Source organism: Bufo gargarizans, chromosome 11 (assembly GCF_014858855.1).
Source record: "Bufo gargarizans isolate SCDJY-AF-19 chromosome 11, ASM1485885v1, whole genome shotgun sequence".
Taxonomy (NCBI): Eukaryota; Metazoa; Chordata; class Amphibia; order Anura; family Bufonidae; genus Bufo; species Bufo gargarizans.
Window position 1 is genome coordinate 8,060,349 of NC_058090.1, and position 23,142 is coordinate 8,083,490.

The 23,142-nt window shown below is 46.4% G+C and overlaps 1 protein-coding gene across 2 annotated transcripts in view; it reads left to right on the forward strand.

Annotated features, from left to right (window-relative positions):
- Positions 1-23,142, forward strand: part of RIN3 (Ras and Rab interactor 3) — a 36,670-nt gene that overhangs the window by 2,478 nt on the left and 11,050 nt on the right. Inside the window, exons 1-4 of one of the 2 annotated variants that reach the window (XM_044271676.1) lie at positions 6,193-6,713; positions 17,687-17,864; positions 20,488-20,602; positions 21,974-22,046. In XM_044271676.1, coding sequence (XP_044127611.1) covers positions 6,610-6,713; positions 17,687-17,864; positions 20,488-20,602; positions 21,974-22,046 — 470 coding nt within the window. In that variant the 5' untranslated portion in view covers positions 6,193-6,609. Of the gene's footprint in view, positions 1-6,192; positions 6,714-17,686; positions 17,865-20,487; positions 20,603-21,973; positions 22,047-23,142 lie in introns of those variants that run through there. The other variant, XM_044271678.1, reaches the window with a different exon arrangement.

The following is a 23,142-nucleotide window of genomic DNA, read 5'->3' on the forward strand; positions in this document are numbered from 1 at the left end:
TTCAGCAGAGAAGTGCACTGGTATAAGGAGAGCACAAAGACTGTGATCTACATAGTGAGAGGAGCAGGATCCCCCAGCAGTACAGAGTATTTCAGCAGCTATTAGGGGAGGATACAGTCACCTAGTGGAAGGAGAAGGATCCTCTGTCCGCACAGAGTATTTCAGCAGAGTAGTAGGACAAAGGCTGTAATCTGCATACCAGAAAGAGCAGGATCCCCCAGCAGTGCAGAGTATTTAAGCAGATATTAGGGGAGGATACAGTAACCTGGTGGAAGGAGCAAGAGCCTCCAGCAGCACCGAGTATTTCAGCAGAGGAGTTCACTGTCATTAGAGGACAACATATGCTGTGATCTGCATACCAGAAAGAGCAGGATCGCCCAGCAGTGCAGAGTATTTCAGCAGATATTAAGGGAAGATACAGTTACCTAGGCGGATGGAGCACAGAGTATTCCAGCAAAGTACGCTGATATTAGGGGAAGTCATAGACTGGTAATCTACCTAGTGGAAGACGCCATTTCCCTGTAGCACAGAGTATTTAAGGAGAGGAATATGCTGCGCCCACGTTCCTCCGTCATCTCTTCTGCTCCTTTCATCTCTGTGTGACTTGGCTGAAGTTCTTTTATCTTTTCACAGAATGTGTCTATAAAATACCAGGCGGACAAGGGCGCAGTATATGCCGCGGTTAACTCCTTGTGCGCCGGATCCAACATACAAGGTTCTATATACTAGCTGCCAGAGTGACACATGTGTGCAACCTCTGACTACTCCTCCAGGATTTTGGTGGTTTCCTATGTAGTCTCTAGTTAAATGTCATTATTAAAGGGCCGGTGACCCCGGAGTGTTATACGAGGGGCAGCTGATACCAGTCACACATGATGCAAATGTTGGAGATATGTGACATATAGTAGTGATCATGGGGGGCCGGGAGGTTTCTGCACTTCCTGTCACTCAATCCCCTTGATGAACACTAATAGTCGTCTGCTTGCTCAGTGGAGGTGAAGGGCTGTATTTACATGCAGTGATCTCCTCCACAGTATGAGGACGAGGGGTCACTATTGTGATTGCGCCTCTTCATACGGCTGCATTGTTTCTGGGCAGCAGATTGTGCCATCTAAACCGCGATCTGCTGCCCAGAAGCCATAATTGGTGGTGCCTGTGTGAACGACGGGGTCACCCGATGAATGAGCGTTTCTCTTGTTTATCGGGTGATCTGTGCCACATTTAGGCCGGCAGGGCTCAGCAAAAAACACTTCCGTTACTGATAATACAACCGTCTGCATCCGGTATGAACAGATCCGGTTGTATTATCTGTAACATACCCAAGACGGATCCGTCATGAAAGTCAATGGGGGACGGATCCGTTTTCTATTGTGGTAGAGAAAACGGATCCGTCCCCATTGACTTGCATTGGGGGTCATGCCGGATCCGTCTTGCTCCGCATCCCAGGACTGAAAGAAAACCGCAGCATGCTGCGGTTTGCTCTCCGGTAGGAGAACGGAACGGAATGCATTTTGGAGCGCTCCGTTCTGTTTAGTTACGTTTTGTCCCCATTGACAATGAATGGGGACAAAACGAAAGCACTTTCCTCCGGTATTGAGACCCTATGGCGGATCTCAATACCGGAAAATATTAACGCTAGTGTGAAAGTAGCCTTACACAGGCCAGGTTGTCAGGAACGTTAGTTCCCGATAACCTGCCTGTATAAATCCGCCTGTCCTACAGGCTGCAACAGGCGATAACGCGGAGCAATAGATGTTATTCGCCTCTCCGCAAGTGTCTGATAACAGGGAGCAATAACAAAAACGGTTAGCTCTCAAAGTATAATAAATCTGACCATATTTATTATTAAAGGGGTTATCCCATGACTAATGTAACAAATGAAAATCAGACCTCATATAGTACATGACAGTTTCAGCCCTGCACCTCCCATGGATCCAGAGATCTCCCCATTCATTGCTCTGCTAGATTTACGGTATATCAAGCTGACAGCTCAGAGGGAGTGTCCTTTCTGCTGCAGCTCGGGGGCGTGTCCGTGCTCTTCCTATCACAGCTCGGGGGCGTGTCCGTGCTCTTCCTATCACAGCTCGGGGGCGTGTCCGTGCTCTTCCTATCACAGCTCGGGGGCGTGTCCGTGCTCTTCCTATCACAGCTCGGGGGCGTGTCCGTGCTCTTCCTATCACAGCTCGGGGGCGTGTCCGTGCTCTTCCTATCACAGCTCGGGGGCGTGTCCGTGCTCTTCCTATCACAGCTCGGGGGCGTGTCCGTGCTCTTCCTATCACAGCTCGGGGGCGTGTCCGTGCTCTTCCTATCACAGCTCGGGGGCGTGTCCGTGCTCTTCCTATCACAGCTCGGGGGCGTGTCCGTGCTCTTCCTATCACAGCTCGGGGGCGTGTCCGTGCTCTTCCTATCACAGCTCGGGGGCGTGTCCGTGCTCTTCCTATCACAGCTCGGGGGCGTGTCCGTGCTCTTCCTATCACAGCTCGGGGGCGTGTCCGTGCTCTTCCTATCACAGCTCGGGGGCGTGTCCGTGCTCTTCCTATCACAGCTCGGGGGCGTGTCCGTGCTCTTCCTATCACAGCTCGGGGGCGTGTCCGTGCTCTTCCTATCACAGCTCGGGGGCGTGTCCGTGCGCTTCCTATCACAGCTCGGGGGCGTGTCCGTGCGCTTCCTATCACAGCTCAGGACGCAGTTAAAGGATGAAACTGAGCACGTGCGGCCATCTCAGTGAGCAGGACAAAGAAATAAGAAAAAAACAAACAGCAGGTGGCGCTATACAGATACATTTTATTGACTAACTCAGTGGCTATGCTAAATTTTCTATTACATGTAATTACAAAAGTGTTCAGATCCAGGTGCTGTAGAATATTTTTTTTCGTGGGACAACCCCTTTCAAATGATATAAAAAGGATTTTTATTTTTTTAAGTCGACCGATCCAAATAACACATATTATGAAACCTCTAAGAAATCGGAAAAGGCACGTGGACGTCTGCTCTCTATGAATGCTGATTCAATACATAATGTCACAACAGACTCCACTGTATACAATGTATTTCTTAGATGTTTCATAATATGGTTTATTTGGGATTGTCCAACGTTTATTTTATTTTGCTCCTTTTTTTATATGTTTTTAATAATAAATATTATTACACCTTGATTGCTATCTGTTTTTGTTGCTCCTTTCGATTGGCTCTGGGGTACAGCGGCCTTCTTGTAGCACCAGGAATACTTAGGAGGCCATATTTGGTGTGAACGAGCTCCTATTTGTATATTTTGGTTGTCTAAGCAATAGATTGCAATCATCATTCATTTGTACAATTTCTCACCTTGTCACTTCCTGTAGAATATTTTGAGCTCCTGATGAAGTTTTTTCAGTTTTTTATGCTTTTGTAGATGTATGTGGTTGTCTTCCCTTCTCCTGCTTAATTCAAAGGGAACTCTAACCTTAAAGGGGTATTTCAGAAAGGCCTATCCACCAGTGTCAGATTGGCGAGGGCCCCCCTTGCTCCACAGTATGTTCAAGAAGTACAGCGCCATCCACTGTGTAGTGGACGGAGCTGGTAACTGCAGCGCTGCTCCCATTCACTTCAGTGTGGGGTAGGTGCAGCTGTGTCGACTACACAGTGGATGGTGCTGGAGTTCCAGTAGAACAGCTGGTCAGAGGGGGTTTCGGGCGTCGGACCCCCGTTGATCAGATATTGATGACCTATCCTGAGGATAGGCCATCAATAGTAAAATCCTGGAATACTCCCATAAAGTGTGCCAAGGGCGGATTGGCCAGAAGCCCTACAGAGAAATTTTCCAGTGGGCCAATGCCCAGGGGGGCACCTAAGCACTTATTATGGCCAGCAGCCACAGGTCCCTCTTGAATTCAACTGCATCACTGTCCTTAGTATGGGGATAGGGCGGTATTTTGTGATACACTATGATATTTGGTTCTGCTGGGGCGGTATTTTGTGATGCACTACGGTATTGCTGGTCCTGCCTACTTGTGTTGCCCCACCTCCTGCCAATTTGTACTCCCCTACAACATAGGGCCACTTTTTAGTGTTTTTTTTTTTTTCCCCAGGGCCACTTTAAGTAAATGTCACTCCCCGGCCTGAAATGGCTGATAACAGGGAGCGATGGCTGATATTCACCCTTCCCTAGTCTATGACTGATGACAGAGAGCAATAGCTTCCGACTGCATAATAAATGGGGAGAAGATGGGTCCATACATTTATGACCAAGCGAAGATCATAACTTTGTATCAATTCCTTTCCATTTCCAAGACCTCTGCATGCTGTTAATGAATGGAATGGAAATATTCTTCTTTACATTAAAGGGGGTTTTCCGTGTGTTTGATACTGATGACCTATCCTCAGGATCGGTCGTCAATATCTGATAACGGGGGTCCGACTCCCATCCCCTGCCAATCAGCTGTTTCAAGAGGCTGCTGCAGCGCCGTCTGTTGGATAGTGGCCATGCTTGGTATTGCAGCCCTAGGCCACGTCACCGGTGACGTGACACAGCAAGAGGCCGGATCACCAAAGTCTTCAAACAACTGATCGGTGGGGGTGCTGGGAGTCCAGCACCCCCACCGATCAGATACTGATGACCTATCTCAAAAACCCCTTTAAGAGGTTGAGATCCTGCCTTGTCCTAGTCCTGCTCACTCATCTGAGCAGTTTGTTACAATGTATCAGTATAGCAAACTTGGGAGCTCAGAGAGAGAAAGTGATGATGCCATATTTCCTCATGGAGGATTGTCTACAGTGTAACAAACCTTCAGCTGTGTTAGCAGAACTAGGTCAGGACAGGTTTTCAGCCTCTGGATGTAAACAGCAGTGTTTCCATTCACTGATTGCAAGTGGAGATATTGAAAATGGTGAGGAAATGAAACCCAGTCTATTAAAATGTTGCAGAACTTTGCCGTAGGCATGAATTCAGTACTGTTTACATGGGACTGCTGTATGCGGCAGATATGGAGGTTGGTGGTCCTTGTTTCTTGTGAATTTGAGTCCCTCGACCCCCTGTAGATGGTTGAGCAGAAGCCGGGCTTCAGGCAGCTTTTTCCTTCCTGTTCTGGAACACAGAAGCAGGTCTGCAGCTCTCTGTGGCCTGTGGATGATCTCAGTGCAGTCAATGAACGGAAACCCTGGCAGTCGCGGAGTCTTCCAGTCTCGGATAAATCTCCTTGGGGCCGGAGGCCAAAGATTGTTCATTCCAACGCAGCTTGTCCTGGTATGTGCACAGGAGAACATGGGGGGGTGCAGAGGTAGCAGACACATCTGGGCCCTACAGCCTGGGGGCCCTAAAGACCATATACCAGTATTATAAGTGCTAGGTGGGGGCCCAGGTACAGCCGAAACATTGTATCATAAAATGTTCTGCAACTCTCTAATAGACTTTGCTTTTCAATTCATTGCCGTTTTCAACATGTCTGCTTGCTGTCAGTGAATGGTAACATTCTTGTTTACATCCAAGGACCTACATAAACCTTCAGTCTAGATCAGGGATCAGCAACCTCCGGCAATCCTGCTGAGGGGACACTACGACTCCCAGCATGCACACTTGCTTGGCTGGTCTCCTAACTTCTATAGACATGAATGAAGCATGCTGGGAGTTATAGTTTCACCACAGCTGGAGCGCTGGAGGTTGATGACCGCTTGTATAGATAACCCCCTTTGAGCTGAAAAACGGTTGCGGCACAAACCGCTCTCCTGTTCTGATGGTTTGCTGCAATGTGTCAGTACAGGTAAGGGTCTGTTCACATGTAGCAAGCGCCAGCCTGTCTTGCTCAGGGAAGGTTACCCAGACTACAGTTCTAGCTGAGGGTTTGCTACAGTTGTATCCGGTCTGGACTGATACATTGTAACAGATTCTAAAGATTCTCAAAAAGGTGTGGATTTGAACACAAAGTCCATTAGACCTGCAAAATTTTGGATACAATCGTTAATATTTATTTAGGGCAGAGGTCAACAAACTCTGGCACTCCAACTGTAGTGAAACTACAACTCCCAGCAGGCTCCATTCACTTCTATGGAAGTTCTGAGAACAGCCAAGCAAGTGTGCATGCTGGGAGTCGTAGTTTCCCCACAGCAGGAGTGCCGGAGGTTGCTGATCCCTGATTTAGGGCTTGCACTCAGGTTTCGCTTCCTGGATAGAAATAAATAAAAAAATCCCATTCCTGACAGCTAGCAGAGATCTTGAAACTAGTGAGCAATGGTAAAGCTATCCTATTATTTGGTGGCAGGAACCTTTTACAGGGGTCTCTCATCAGGATCCACGCTGGGTTTGCACGCGGATAATGGAACGCAGCCTTCGTCTGTTGGGACATGCTGAGGGTTGTAGTTTTGCAGCAGCTGGAGAGCCACAGGTATTAGTGTAGTAATCATAGACTGATCCTGGGCTGTCTTCAGGGGGGCCACAGGTTACTGGGGGACGCAGAACGTTCCTAGACATCCCTCGCATTTCTTCTTTTGGAGCGAGCAGTAAGATTCTCCGAGATATATCTGGAATTCGCAGCTCGGCAGTGGAGGAATGTTCCTGCTGCAGGACACACCCGCTCCACCCTGAACACATCTCAGCTTGTCCTGCAGCTCTGCCGATCCACAGCAACCTGCTGCTTTATGGAGGGCGAGAGGCCGAGATGGGAAAAGGGCTCTTCAGGACGGGCCCGGAGGACAGGCACCGGCCGCCGAGGGTCAAGGGAGGCCGCCAGGGGCCTGAAGAGGTAACGTAACTGCAATGCTCCTGCATGGTAGAGCTGCTCCTCCACTGCACTAATCCGTCACCTGTCAGCCTCTGCATAAAAGGCCTCATGCACACAAACGTATTTTGTTTCCGTGTCCGTTCAGTTTTTTTTGCAGATAGGATGCGAACCCATTCATCTAAATGGCTCCGCAAAAAATGCAGATGGCACACGGTGTGCTGTCCGCATCAGTATGTCCATTCCGTAGCCCCGCAAAAAAAAATAGAACATGTCCTATTCTTGTCCGTTTTAGGCATTGTTACAATGGATCCGCAAAAAAAAAAAACGGATGGCGGACCGCAAAACGCATACGGCCGTGTGCATGTAGCTTAAGGAGTTGTTTTCATTGCTTATCATTTTTAAGATCTCTGCTTGCTGCCAGTAAATACAAACAGTGGTTGACAAACTTGTCCTGACCCAGTGCAGCAAGGATCTGCTGGAGACCATGCTCTGTGAGCTCAACACATCTCTTTCCTGATTATTAGTTTGTTACAATGTATCAGTCTGGAGTCCGGGTTGTTTACAGTATGGTCAGGTTTGCTACAAATGTATCCAGTCTAGACAAATTCTTAAAGGGGTTTTCCGGGTTTTTAATATTGATGACTAGTGTTGAGCGAACTTGTGTTTTTAAGTTCTGCGTCCAAAGTTTGGGTTATCGAAGAATCCTGTTATGGATTCCAAATTCCGTTTATGGTCCGTGGTAGCGGAATCCATAACGGGATTCTTCGATAACCCGAACTTTGGATGCAAAACTTAAAACACAAGTTCGCTCAACACTATTGATTGCCTATCTTCAGGTTAGGTAATCAATATCAGATCGGCGGGGGGTCCGACACCCGGCACCCCAGCCGATCAGCTGTTTGAAGAGGAGGCGCGCGCCGTGCCAGCACTGCCACCTCTTCACTGTTTACCTTCTTGCCGTCGCCTTTGCAGCGGTGAGCAGGTGTAATTACACCTAACCGTCCCTTTCATTTCAATGGGACGGATCGTTCCCATACACTTGTGAAATGAATGGGACTGATTGGGTGTAATTGCACCTGCTCACCGCTGCAGAGGCGACGGCGGGAAGGTAAACTGTGAAGAGGAGGCAGCGCTGGCACGGCGCGCGCCTCCTCTTCAAACAGCTGATCGGCGGGGGTGCCGGGTGTCGGACCCCCGCCGATCTGATATTGATGACCTAACCTGAGGATAGGTCCTCAATATTAAAAGCTCGGAGAACCCCTTTAAGCTTTGTAATGGCTGGTATTATTAGCGCAGCAGTATAAGGCCTCTTGCACACGACCGTACGTAATTTGCTGTATTTTTGCGGAACGGAACAGCTGGCCCCTAATAGAACAGTACTATCCTTGTCTGTTATGCGGACAAATAATAGGACATGTTCTATCTTTGAATGGAAATACGGAAACGGAATGCATACGAAGTACCTTCCGTTTTTTTCTGCGGATCGATTGAAATGAATGGTTCCGTATACGGAACGCCAAAAATGGAACATAAACGGGGGAAAAAAAAAAAAAAACGTTTGTGTGAAAAAGGCCTAAGGCCTCGTTCACATTTCCGTTTTTCACTGACGTGTGCTGTCCGCATTTTCTGCAGACACCACATGTACCCATTGGTTTAAATGTGTCTGCTCACATTTCAGTATTTTTTATTTTTTTTTACTGACTGTGGGTTAGTAAAAAAAAAAATCACAGGGATATGCACTACTTTGATGCGTGATGCGGACCAAGGATGCCCATTGAAGTCTATGGATCCGTGAAAATCACTGACGCACATCTGTGTTGCGCCCGTTTTTCACTGAATACAAATAGGAGATTCTTTGGAAATTAACTTTCAGCTGAGCAACGTCAGTGAATTACGGATGGTAAAAACAGACACACGTACCAACCACGGATTCTTCACGGATGAAACGCATGCCCTTTTTTTTTCACAGACGTGACGCTGACATGGAAATGTGAATGAGGCCTAAAGCCTTAAAGATTCAGGTGGTTAGTGATGGCTCCGTGTTGCATCCGTGTTTCACTGACCCTGCACAGCTGAAAAATAATTTTCAAAGCATCTCTTTCTAATGATCCATGAAACGCGGATGGCATCCGTGATTTTCACAGACCCATAGACTATAAGGCCCCTTTCAGACGAGCGGGTGTCTCGCTGCGGGCTGAACTTCCAGCACTGCTGGGGTCACTTAGCATTTATTTTGATTTATGGTGCTATGTAACCCTTACAGTTCTGGAATGTATTAGACGATACTGACATAATGCTCTGTGTTCTCCAATACATTCCAGAACTGTAAGGCCTCGTTCACACTTCAGTGTTTGGTCAGTGATTTCCATCAGTGATTTGTGAGCCAAAACCAGGTGCAACTCTAAACACAGAACAGGAGCAGATCTTTCCCTTCTACCTCATGTCTGTGGAGGCTCCACTTCTGGTTTTGGCTCACAAATCACTGATGGAAATCACTGACCAAACACTGAAGTGTGAACAAGGCCTAAGGCTGGTTTCACACGGGCGTGATGGATTTGATCCGGATGCGTTCAGGGTGCGTTCAGTGAAAATGCTGCGATTTTTGGCACTAAAACAAGTCAGTTTTGTCTGCGATTGCGTTTAGTTCAGTTTTTTTCCGCGCGGGTGCAATGCGTTTTGATGCGTTTTTCACGCGCGTGATAAAAAACTGAATGTTTACAAACAACGTCTCTTAGCAACCATCAGTGAAAAACGCATCGCACCCGCACTTGCTTGCGGATGCAATGCGTTTTTCACGCAGCCCCATTCACTTCTATGGGGCCAGGGCTGCATGAAAAACGCAGAATATAGAACATGCTGCGATTTCAAAGCATTGCAGAAGTGATGCGTGAAAAACAACACTCATGTGCACAGCCCCATTGAAATGAATGGTGCCGGATTCAGTGCGGGTGCTATGCGTTCACGTCACGCATGGCACCCGCGTGGAAATCACGCTCGTGTGGAAGGGACCTAAGGGTTACAAAGCATTATAATGCTATGTGACCCCCGGCAGCGATGGGAGTTTAGGCCGGGTGCCTCGCTGCGAGTCCGCTCGTCTGAAAGGGGCCTAACGGGCGTGATGGATCGGTGAACACAGACAAAATAGAGGATGCATCCGTGCTAAAAACACGGACCGCGCTAAAACACTGATGTGTGAATACACACATTAAAATGAATGGGGACGCTTGCTGTCCGTGAATGAGGCTTTAGTCATTGTGCAGCCACAAGAAGTCCCTTGCCACGCCATATAGTGCCAAATGCTTCTATGGCAGGGTGTACTGTATATATTTTAGCTTCCATTACAATATGGCATCATTTTTTATTTTTATTTTTTTCCTGTTGGAGGCATATGGTTGGCACAGTGCCGCCCCACAGAAGTCTATGGTGAGTTGAACTCGGGACTGTTCTATAAGCTAAGTTTATAACCGGCTTCCATATTACACAGGCCATACAGCCCTAAAAATGAAGAACTCCAAGATTAGGTCTAAGAGACCAAATCCGTTCTTGGCAGGTATTTCATAGTATGAGCACATGCGGCTCTTGTTTAATTTAAAAATCGGAGGATTCCTTTAATATTTTATTATGCTTTGTGTGTTGGGTTCTCTCACTGCAGCAAATGGCATTTATCATGTAGAGAAACCTAATACAAGGCACTTACTAATGTATAGTGATTATCCATATTGCTTCCTTTGCTGGCTGGATTCATTTTTCCATCACATTATACACTGCTCGTATCCAGGGGTTACGACCACCACTGCGGCGCAGATACGAGGTGGCCGAGACGGGAGCTTCTGCGCACGCGTGTCTGTGTGCACTCCCGCAGTCCTGGCCACAAGAGAGTCTGGCGCTCTTTCCTATAGTGTGAAAGCGCGGGATATGCCGCCAGTGTGAGACCGGTGCGGGTCCCAGACTCTCCTATTTCCACAGGACTCCTGATGAGAACAGAGAGCAGTCGCTGTCTATGAGAGTACAGAAAATAGCGGAGCGCTGGATCGGCTATTTCCATCAGTCCGGTAGCAGTGAACGGAAGGGTGGCTGCGCTTGCGCAGTGCACTCTCCATGCACCGCTATGGGACTTCTGATAATAGCTGAGTCTGCTTTCTCGTCAGTGCATGGAGAGCCTGCGCGGTGTGGTCTCCTTCACTTTGGGGGGGGGCCTGTTCTCTAAATGTCCCAGATGAGCCAACCCTTTAAGTGGCTATTCCAGTTTTTGCAAATTTAAAGGGGTTGGCCCATTCACATCAGGATAGGTGATAAATGTATGATTGCTGGGGGTCTGACCTCTGGGGTCCTGAAGTCCTCTGTGTGAATGGGGCAGCACCGCACCTGTGTGACCTCCGCTCTATTCACGGGCTGCGGAGTCCAGACGTTGGCCATCTCCGTCACTCCTGTAGAAAGAAAATGAAGTGGTGGTTATGTATGTGTACTACTACTCCATTCAGGAGACCCGGGGACCCCCATGCTCACGATCAGCGGAGGTTCAAGTGGCCGGACCCCCAGCTATCCTGTTCATGTTTTTCATGGGATGACCCCATTCATCAGATTCATTTTTTATTTGATGTTTATCCATATTGCTTTCTGTAGCCATTCTTAAAGCTTTTCAAGATCTCTGCTTGCTGTCATTCAGTGCAGAGCTATTCTAAAAGCCTGTTGCGGTCATGTGATGGACACACAGTTGCAGCATTTGCATCGGGCCTGTAACAAACTATCCATGCAGGAAAGAGATTTCTGCTATGTCTAGTGCAAAGAGGAATCTCTGGACTGGATGCAATTGTAACAAACCCTCAGCTTGACAACATTCTTGGGTCTATAGGGGTTTTCAGCCTCTGGGTGCAAGCATTCACTCACAGCAAGCGGATATTAAATAGTGGAGTAGAGACACAGTCTACTATATGGCAGTGCTTTTTTATTACACAGTGACCCCCACAATCCTGTTGTATGTCATGTTGTGGCGCAGGGCTGGGATTGGCGGGGTCCTAGTAGGAAGACCCCCCCCCCCCCCCCATTGACACTGATAGTTCATAGAATAGGAAATTACCTTTCTGTAAGGAGACTGCATTGAGCACAACCTGCTTACCGCAGAAGCTAATAATACCGCCACGTGGCTTCACCTCTACAGTTCCTGGGTCACTCGTTTCCACTGCACAGTATACACAGTGAGCTCTGCATTTCCTGTAACAAGTGAACTGAAATTACCGGTTTTCATTCTTGGTATAAACCTCTCGTACACAGGAAGCCGCTGGCATCATGGAGGAGGAACCCGGGGGCTGCCCTAAAAATAAGAGGGAAGCAAAGCATTGACATCCTGTAACATGTCCCAGCACCAACCCCTGCAGTGCGTTACCTGTAGTCCAGGAATTTCCATAGGGCTGAAAAACCTTACAGATGATAATAAGGGATATTTCTATATACAGCATCTATCTGCTGAAATCATGATAATTGTCATAATGATTAGTGGCCAGTAGGGGCGCTGCTGCCCTGAGGTCTGTACACAGTGACTGCACCAGCAGAACAGCGAGTGCAGCTCTGGAGTATAATACAGGATGGAACTCAGGATCAGTACAGGATAAGTAATGTATGTACACAGTGACTGCACCAGCAGAATAGTGAGTGCAGCTCTGGAGTATAATACAGGATGGAACTCAGGATCAGTACAGGATAAGTAATGTATGTACACAGTGACTGCACCAGCAGAACAGTGAGTGCAGCTCTGGAGTATAATACAGGATGGAACTCAGGATCAGTACAGGATAAGTAATGTAATGTATGTGCACAGTGACTGCACCAGCAGAATAGTGAGTGCAGCTCTGGAGTATAATACAGGATGTAACTCAGGATCAGAACAGGATAAGTAATGTATGTACACAGTGACTGCACCAGCAGAACAGTGAGTGCAGCTCTGGAGTATAATACAGGATGTAACTCAGGATGAGTACAGGATAAGTAATGTATGTACACAGTGACTGCACCAGCAGAATAGTGAGTACAGCTCTGGAGTATAACACAGGATGTAACTCAGGATCAGTACAGGATAAGTAATGTATGTACACAGTGACTGCACCAGCAGAATAGTGAGTGCAGCTCTGGAGTATAATACAGGATGGAACTCAGGATCAGTACAGGATAAGTAATGTATGTACACAGTGACTGCACCAGCAGAACAGTGAGTGCAGCTCTGGAGTATAATACAGGATGGAACTCAGGATCAGTACAGGATAAGTAATGTAATGTATGTGCACAGTGACTGCACCAGCAGAATAGTGAGTGCAGCTTTGGAGTATAATACAGGATGTAACTCAGGATCAGAACAGGATAAGTAATGTATGTACACAGTGACTGCACCAGCAGAACAGTGAGTGCAGCTCTGGAGTATAATACAGGATGTAACTCAGGATGAGTACAGGATAAGTAATGTATGTACACAGTGACTGCACCAGCAGAATAGTGAGTACAGCTCTGGAGTATAATACAGGATGTAACTCAGGATGAGTACAGGATAAGTAATGTATGTGCACAGTGACTGCACTAGCAGAATAGTGAGTGCAGCTCTGGAGTAGAATACAGGATGTAACTCAGGATCAGTACAGGATAAGTAATGTATGTACACAGTGACTGCACCAGCAGAATAGTGAGTGCAGCTCTGGAGTATAATACAGGAGGTAACTCAGGATGAGTACAGGATAAGTAATGTATGTACACAGTGACTGCACCAGCAGAATAGTGAGATACAGGTGGGGTCACTGCTGTAGGCAGCACTTTCTGTTCCTCTGTCGCGGGGTGCACGTTCACTCTGTGACATCAGTAACCAGATGAGGATGGAACATTAGGCTGGTCAGACCAGTGTGGTTTTAATTTTGGTCATTTCTCAAGTATCTTTCTTCTTGCTGCAGACACCTCTGATATGAGAACACGATCGTCTGATGTTTGTAGTAGAAACCAGAGGAAACAGCAACAAAACCTTGGTCTAACATACAAGTCAGCAGCTGCAGAACGACAGCCCAAGTCCTGCCCAAAGCTTCCTGCATCTGAGGGGCCTGACATCTGCATTTCTACATTATCTATGGCATGGAGGTGCTGGTGCCTGTGCATGGTCTATGGGATGGAGGCACAGGGGTGCAAGAGATTATCCTGGGGCTCCCCCTTCCCTCTGTGATTTGTGGCCAGGGACAGAGCAGCACATAGCCTTCGGCACCACATTCAACCCCCCCTCCCCTTCCCATGCCAGATTCTTGACCTAACCCCTTCCCTCCAGCCAGAGGTGTTACTTGACCTGCATGCACTTTTGAAAATACAGGTGTCTTATGCGGCAAAAGGGTCTTTGGGCCCCTGCACCCCCTATAGCTATGCCCCTGGATGGAGGTGTGGGCTCCTCTATATGGTCTACGGGATGGAGGTGCTGGTGCCTCTGTATGGTCTACGGGATGGAGGTGCTGGTGCCTCTGTATGGTCTACGGGATGGAGGTGCTGGTGCCTCTGTATGGTCTAGGGGATGGAGGTGCTGGTGGCCTCTGTATGGTCTACGGCAGGCATGCTCAACCTGCGGCCCTCCAGCTGTTGTAAAACTACAACTCCCACAATGCCCTGCTGTAGGCTAATAGCTGTAGGCTGTTCGTGCATGCTGGGAGTTGTAGTTTTGCAACCGCTGGAGGGCCGCATGCCTGGTCTACGGGATGGAGGTGCTGGTGTATGGTCTACGGGATGATGGTTCTGACTCCTCTGTAGGTCAATGGTATGGAGCTGCTGATGCCTTTGTACGGTCTACGGGATGGAGGTGCCGGTCTATGGGGAGGTGGTGGCTCCTTCATATAGAGCAGGTAGTGGTGATTCTGTACGATCTGTGGTGGTAGCATGGGGGCTGATGGGAGACTCCTCTGTATGGTCTTTGGGATAGTGCATGCTCTATGTGGTGGCAGGGGCTCCCCTGTATGCGGTACCCGGCAGAAGCTGCTCCTCTGTACCCTTTCCTGTAGAGTCTGTGATGCATCACGTTCCCTGCAGTGTAAATGTGGTGGCGGGCCCTGGTACGTCCCTGCAGATGAGGATGGAGAATGTGGTTTGAATAAGAGGAACTTTAAACTAAAAAAAAGTCCTTCCAATCTGCAAAATCCATTACTCGCATTCTGCTGAACCAGCAATGGACTTGGCGAGAGCAGAATGAGAGGAATGCTGCATACCGCCCTGTGGTGTCTGAATAGCTCTGCACTATAGTAGTAGTATAATAGAACAGTAGCCTGATCTCTCCTGCCTTGTACTGACCTACAGTTCTGCTCCTGATATCTGACGGTCGCCGGGAGGAAGCGGCTTCTGGTATAATAATTTGCTGGGGGAGAAGATACTTTTGCGGTATGAGATGGCTACAGTTTTGCACACAGCCGCCTAGTGCCCATCAGAGCTACTGATTGTGCAGACTGGACACAATTGTAACAAAGTCTCAGTTGTGGGCAGTATTGGGTGTGTACTCTGTCTGGGTATAAACTAATATTACCATTCAATAACAGCAAGCAGAGATTTAAAAGAAAAAAATAGTGAGGAATTCTACCACAAAGATGGAGATTTATCAAAACTGATGGAAAGGAGAACTGGTAACCAATCACTTTTCACCTTTCGTCTTCCAAAGTTTTCCTTTCCACCAGTTTTGATAAATCTCCCCCATAGTGTATTAGAAAGTTGCAGAACTGGAGTCCTGTGATCTCAAAGGTCTGACACATTGTAACGGAAGGGGCTGTGTATCATACAGGAAAGACTCCGACATTCCATTCAGACCTGGGGAGACTCCGGCAGGATGCAGATAAGGAGGAAAAGCTGGAGGAAATCCTGGCATGTTCCAATATATTGTCTATGACATCAGGGGAAAAATGATTGAGATGTGAAGGGTGAGGCCAGGTGCACCTCGTGCCTCATTTCTGTGCTACGTGAATGGATTTAATGCAACGACCTGGTAATTCTCCACCTAAACCTCTCTAGTAACAAAACAAAACCATCCCTTTTAACACTTCTGTCCAGCAGTTGGTATTGGCAGCCCCCTAACACTGAAAACTGTTCTAAAGTACTAATGGGGTCTCCTGAATGTGACACCAACAGTTCTGCTGTTTAGAGGATAAATACCCAGGTCATTACTTATCCCAAGGGCTCATTCACACGACTGTATGAATGGGTCCGTATCTGTTCCACAATTATTTTTTTTCATGGGTCCTCAAAAGATGCCGAGTTACATCCTGTAATATACTCCAGAGCTGCACTCACTATTCTGCTTGTGCAGTCACTGTGTACATACATTACTTATCCTGTACTGATCCTGAGTTACACCCTGTATTATACTCCAGAGCTGCACTCACTGTTCTGTTGGTGCAGTCACTGTGTACATACATTACTTATCCTGTACTGATCCCAGGTTACATCCTGTATTATACTCCAGAGCTGCACTCACTGTTCTGTTGGTGCAGTCACTGTGTACATACATTACATTACCTATCCTGTACTGATCCTGACTTACACCCTGCATTATACTCCAGAGCTGCACTCACTATTCTGCTGGTGCAGTCACTGTGTACATACATTACTTATCCTGTACTGATCCTGAGTTACATCCTGTAATATACTCCAGAGCTGCACTCACTGTTCTGTTGGTGCAGTCACTGTGTGCATACATTACTTATTCTGTACTGATCCCAGGTTACATCCTGTATTATACTCCAGAGCTGCACTCACTTTTCTGCTGGTGCAGTCACTGTGCACATACATTACTTATCCTGTACTGATCCCAGGTTACATCCTGTATTATACTCCAGAGCTGCACTCACTATTCTGCTGGTGGAGTCACTGTGTACATACATTACTTATCCTGAGTTACATCCTGTATTATACTCCAGAGCTGCACTCACTATTCTGCTGGTGCAGTCACTGTGTACACACATTACTTATCCTGTACTAATCCTGACTTACACCCTGTATTATACTCCAGAGCTGCACTCACTATTCTGCTGGTGCAGTCACTGTGTACATACATTACTTATCCTGTACTAATCCTGACTTACACCCTGTATTTTACTCCAGAGCTGTCCTGCAGCTTTCAGACATCAGATCTCCCTCAATTCCTTGCTTGTTCGGTGTCTGCACGGTGCTTGCTCTGGTGACTTACGTTTTGGGAAGTGTCCTCTTTGCATCAGTCTCTGTACTACACGTTGGAAGCTCAGCTTAATACAGCGTGTCTGCCCATAAGCTTAGTGAATGTTTCCAATTAAGGACAGCAGAACTATGACTGCAGCTCTGGAGTATAACACAATGTTAAATTCTACAGTATCTCCTTTAAAACAGATGTTCCAGGAGAGAACAGGGCGCTGTTCACTGGATCAGACCTGCTGGAAATTGTGTGAGACCCATCCCGCTTCCTTCTCCTTTCCACGCGGCAGCGGCGGTTATATTTCATCGCTGACACATTTCATGGCGCTGTGTAACTGGGATTATTTTCAGATGACATACTGGTGGGATCCCTGGTGCAATGACGGCATGTAGGAGGGCTGGCAGCGGTTATACAATGTGTCAGGGCGATATAGAAACCAGACTCTGTGTCAGGACAAATGACATCAGACAGATCAGTCTAAAATTACTGCAAATTAAAGAGAAACTCAGAAAAAAGTGACCTGAGTCGGACAATGATCTGCCATCACCCAGCTTTCCGGTGACCCTGAATGGCACATAAAATGCTTTGCTAGATTTACAGCCCTATAGCTCTCCCTCCTCCCTTCTGCTCTTGTCAGTCTTTACTGTTGTTTGGCATTCTATTCATGAACCAGGAAGCTCAGGATGAACAGTTACAGGTTTTGTTGAGTAAAACAGAATAGACCTATACAATGACATATGAGCTCAGCTCTCTTGACATCACTACTGTTTGAGATAAAGAATATTACCGGTCCCATGACCCGAAATAATGATATTTATAGTGCTGTTCCTTTAAGTCCTACAGATGTCAGAGTCATGGAGCCCACGTGTGCCCCGGGTCAATTACTGAACGGCCAGCTGTTGTCCTCTGGTATCAGCATCCTGGATCGGCTCATCAAAACCTGCCCGGTGTGGCTGCAGCTCTGTATGGGAGCGCAGCAGGCGGTGGAGATACTGCGCAGGGAGGCTTCTGGGGTAAGTGGTGACGGGGTGTCGAGTAAAACCGCCCGATCTTTTTTGCTACAATTGGATTGCCTTTTCCATAGACAGATGTTTAATTATGTGCAGTTTGTTACAATGTATCACATCGCAGGTCATCGACGGGAGAGATGACGTGTTTAATTCTTTGGGATTTGCACTTATACATTGTAACAAACCCTCAGTTGTGTGTGAACTATTGGCTCTGTCCAGGTTTTTATATAGTTTTCATTCACTGACGGCAAGCAAAGATTGGCTTCGGCACATGACCACTGCAGCTAAATACTGATCTTGGCGGTATATGGTGCACTGATTGGCTTGTATACTGCTGCAGCCAATCAGTTCCGCAGTCAGAGCAACAAAGCTTGGAACAGAGGTATGCGGGGCAGAAGTATAATTTTTAGTTTTTTAACCGTGTCCCTAATTATATACATAAAAAATCTTTGGACAACAGATTTAACCTAAGTTTTTAGGTTTAACACATTTTTAAGTTTTTTTTTTTTTTAAAGTGTATAACACTGGGGTTAACGATGAAAGCAACAAGTTAAGGACTGGCCCCACTTATGGATGTGTGATGCACCACAGCAGGTGTACTTCCTGTCAGCATGAACAACCCTATTAAACTACCGCCTGGTAAGGATCATCATACTGATTGAAACAATACCTTTCTATCATCTCTATGCTAAATAGCTGCAGAGATATCTGCAGTTTTATTCATATGCAAAGTTGGAGCACCAGGGGGCTGGGCTGAATCCTTTGAGCACTGCTTTGTAACACCCCCTGTGCTCTGCACACTCCAAGCTCCTTTTGATTGATTGGGCTAGACATCAGCATGCGGAGGGCAGAGCTGTGACTTAGAATCTACATAGCATATACACTATGTACTATAGCTTTACCACTCTGAGATCGGCTCAGAAAGCTAATCTACATATTACTGCTTTATTTACAGGCGCAATATATGATTATAATGACACCAGTAATATGTGTCAGCTTCTAAACACAGAAAATAAAAGCCTTTTCTGTCAATGCTGTAGCTTAGTGATACGTTTTGAATTTTGGGAGACACTTTACAGATTTTTTTATTTTTCTTCAGGTTTTTTCTTCCACATTTAGGCCTCATGCACACGGCCGTTGTTTGGGTCTGCATCCGAGCCGCAAAAAATGCGGACAGCACTCTGTGTGCTGTCCGCATCCGTGGCTCCGTTCCCCGGCACCGCAAAAAATATATAACCTGTCCTATTCTTGTCCGCAAAATGGACAAGAATAGGCAGTTATATCAATGGCCGCCCGTTCCGTTCCGCAAATTGCGGAAGGCACACGTGCGGCTTCCGTTGTTTGCGGACCGCAAAAAACAGCACGGTCGTGTGCATGTAGCCTTAATCTATAATAAAAGCCTATATCCTTCTCATATTGAGAATGTTTTAGTTTTTTGTGCTTTAAAAAAGAAACATTGCTGATTTCTTTATAATCATATATTGGGCTTGTGAATAAACCAGCAGTAGGTTTTAGGTTTCTAAGAAAAGAAAAAAAATCTAGATATAGTATGTAGTATTATTATTATTATTATTATTATTGTTATTATTATTGTTTTTATTATAGTATAGCTTTTTTATTACAGGTGAAATAAGGCAGCAAAAAAAAAAGTGAAAAGAAAATATTTATAAGTCTCTCCATGGACTTGAACTTATGATCTCTACATACAAGGCTGAGCACTTATTACTAAGCTACAGTATAGCTTTTCCACATGAGACAAATGGTTTTTCTATGCTCCGAAAGCTGACACATATTACTGGTGTCATTATAATCATATATTGTGTCTGTGAATACAACAGTAATATGTAGATTAGCTTTCTACGCAGATCTCAGTGTGGTAAAGCTATAGTACATAGTGTATATGATGTGTACATGCTAGGACACAACTCTGCCCTCTGCATGCTGATGTCTAGCCATGTCAATCAAGGGGAGGTGGGAGTATGCAGCACAGGGGAGTATTACAAAGCAGTGCTCCAAGGATTCAGGCCCAGCCCCCTGGTGCTCGAACTTGCTTATTTACATATGAATAAAAAGGCAGCTATCTCTGCAGCTGATTATCGTACAGACAAATGAAAGGTATCGTTTTATTCAGCATGATGAGTCCTACCAGGCAGTATGTCTGGTTTAATAGGGTTGATCATGCTGACAGAGCCTCTTTAATAGTCTCAGGGTGAAGGTCACTGTTGGGGTCCGCAGGTGTCTCTGCATTGTCTCAGACCTTCTGGAATTATACAGTATTACACCCCCATGTCCAGATGTGCAAGCGCTGCAGCAGCGCGGCGTCCCTGGAGATGATTGTGTAATGAAATCCAGTGACATTACATGATGGAGTAGTAGTGCTGTGTGGTTGTAGGACTGAATCGAACATGATGATCTTACATATAACGGCTCAGTAGAGAGTATCACACATGATGGGATGAGATACAGAAGTTCAGCAGACAGTATCACACATAATAGGATTAGATACAGAATATCAGCAGACAGTATCACACATTATAGACTTGGATACAGAAGATCAGCAGACAGTATCGCGCTTGATGGGTTTGGATACACTAAGCTCTGGTAACCTTGTGTCTGGATGTGGCAGGTCTTCTTGGTCACCCGGGATGTGGAGGTGAAGGGTATGGTTCTCTGGGTCCGTCTCTCGGAGTGTAGAGAAGCGGCCGACGTTCTCCGTTACAACATTAGAGAGGAGAAAACAAGTAAGTTTCACTGTGCTAACAAATATAAGTAAATATCTGTCCTGAAATACTCTGTGCTGCTGTTCTTATGATGTCATCATAAATTGACCATTAGACTGAGCCCTTTCCTGATGGATGTAAACAATATGTCCCCACTCACTGACAACTAGCAGAGATATTGAAATATTAGAATGCTGCAGAACCTGTACAATAAGACAGGTCCTTATGGGTATTGTTTAGTCTACAGGACACAGGTCTATGTTGTAGTCCTAGATTTTTGCACAGGGGGCAGGGCCTGTGATGTGACAGGACTTAGTGTTTATCCCAGGACATGTAGAACATGACAATAATAAAGCTAGAACCAGCCCTGCACCTCACATGGATCCAGAGATCTCCTCATTCATTGCTTCAATTGTTCTGCTAGATATATTTCAAGCAGGAAATTCATGGGGATGTGTCCTTTCTGCTGCAGCTCTCCCCCTATCGCAGCTCGGGGATGTGTCCTTTCTGCTGAATCTTTCTCTTTATCACAGCTCAGAGGGGTGTTGTTTTTGCTGCAGCTTTCTTTCCCTAGGACAGCTCAGGGTGTGTGTCCTTTCTGCTGCAGCTCTTCCCCAATCACAGCTCGGGGGGGGGGGGGGGGGGGGGGTTCGGTGGTGGTGGTGGCGGCGGTGTATTTTCTGCTGCAGCAGCACACTCCCTGTAATGGTTATAGTATCTAACTGTAGATCTGGATGATGGAACGGAGTATGTGCGACCACCTCAGCAAGATGGACAGAGAAAATAACAAACAGCAGGTGGCGCTATACAGAAACATTTTATTAAATAACTCGCTGGCTATACAAAATTTTTAATTACATGCAATTACAAAATTTTTCAGATCCAGGTGCTGGTTTGAAAAATGTAGAATATGTTTTATGGGACAACCCCTTTAAGCCTGTGTGAATTGACACGAGGACAGTGTGACAGAGCGCGGGTGGCGGTGCTATGTGCGTTCTCTCCATCACAAGTGTAATCTGCTTTCTGACAAACGTAATAAGGGAAGTGAGTGCGGCGTGTGTCATCAACTGGCTGCCCGCCACCAACCATAGCGCCAAGGACGCCTGTCACCCTGTGTACCAGAGTGGCTGCAGTGTTACAGATGACCTATACTATTGCATTTACACAGATTTAGCAGAGCTGAGGGTGTCATTTGGCACCTTTTATGTGTGCTGTTACATAGTATCACCTGCATGCTGAGACTTGTAGTACACTGGCACTAGTGATTGCAGCAGATAGGATTGTCCATGTTACAAATGACTGCAGCAATGAAATGATCAGTGTCAGTCTGCAGAGTATTATATGTCATCCTGTCCGTCACTTCTCACATGTCTGCTTCTCGTCTCCCCCTAGTGGTGAACGTGGAGGGCTCCGTGTTGGTGTTTAAAGATATATTTAAGCTGGTGGCGTTCTACTGTGTAAGCAGGTAAGTGAACCAGTGCAAGGTATACACCGGCCGGAGTACTATGCAGCTGTACGAAGCCACAAGTAGGGAACGCTAACCTTTTATAATAACAACCAGCAGAATAGTGAGTGCAGCTCTGAAGAATAATTTAGCAGGTACCTCAGGATCAGTACAGGATAAGTAATGTAATGTATGTACACAGTGACTCCACCAGCAGAATAGTGAGTGCAGCTCTGAAGAATAATTTAGCAGGTACCTTAGCATCAGTACAGGATAAGTAATGTATGTACACAGTGACTGCACCAGCAGAATAGTGAGTGCAGCTCTGGAGTATAGTGCAGGATGTAACTTAGGATCAGTACAGGATAAGGGTCCATTCACATGTCTGCAACTGTTTTGCGGACCGCACGTGGCCAGCACTATAATAGAAATGCCTTTTCTTGTCCGTGGATTAGGACAAGAATAGGACATGTTCTTTATTTTTATTTTTTTGTGGGGCCGCGAAACGGAAGTGCTGTCTGCATCTTTTGTGGACCCGTTGAAAATGAATAGGTCTGCACCCGTTTCGCAAAACTGACGTGTGAATGGACCCTAAGTAATGTTATCCTGTATTTTACTCCAGAGCTGCACTCGCTATTCTGCTGGTGGATTCACTGTGTACATACATTACTTATCCTGTACTGATCCTGAGTTACATCCTGTATTATACTCCAGAGCTGCACTCGCTATTCTGCTGGTGGATTCACTGTGTACATACATTACTTATCCTGTACTGATCCTGAGTTACATCCTGTATTATACTCCAGAGCTGCACTCGCTATTCTGCTGGTGGAGTCACTGTGTACATACATTACATTACTTATCCTGTACTGATCCTGAGTTACATCCTGTATTATACTCCAGAGCTGCGCTCACTATTCTACTGGTGCAGTCACTGTGTACATACATCACTTATCCTGTACTGATCCTGAGTTACATCCTGTATTATACTCCAGAGCTGCACTCGCTATTCTGCTGGTGGAGTCACTGTGTACATACATTACTTATCCTGTACTGATCCTGAGTTAGATCCTGCATTATACTCCAGAGCTGCACTCACTATTCTGCTGGTGCAGTC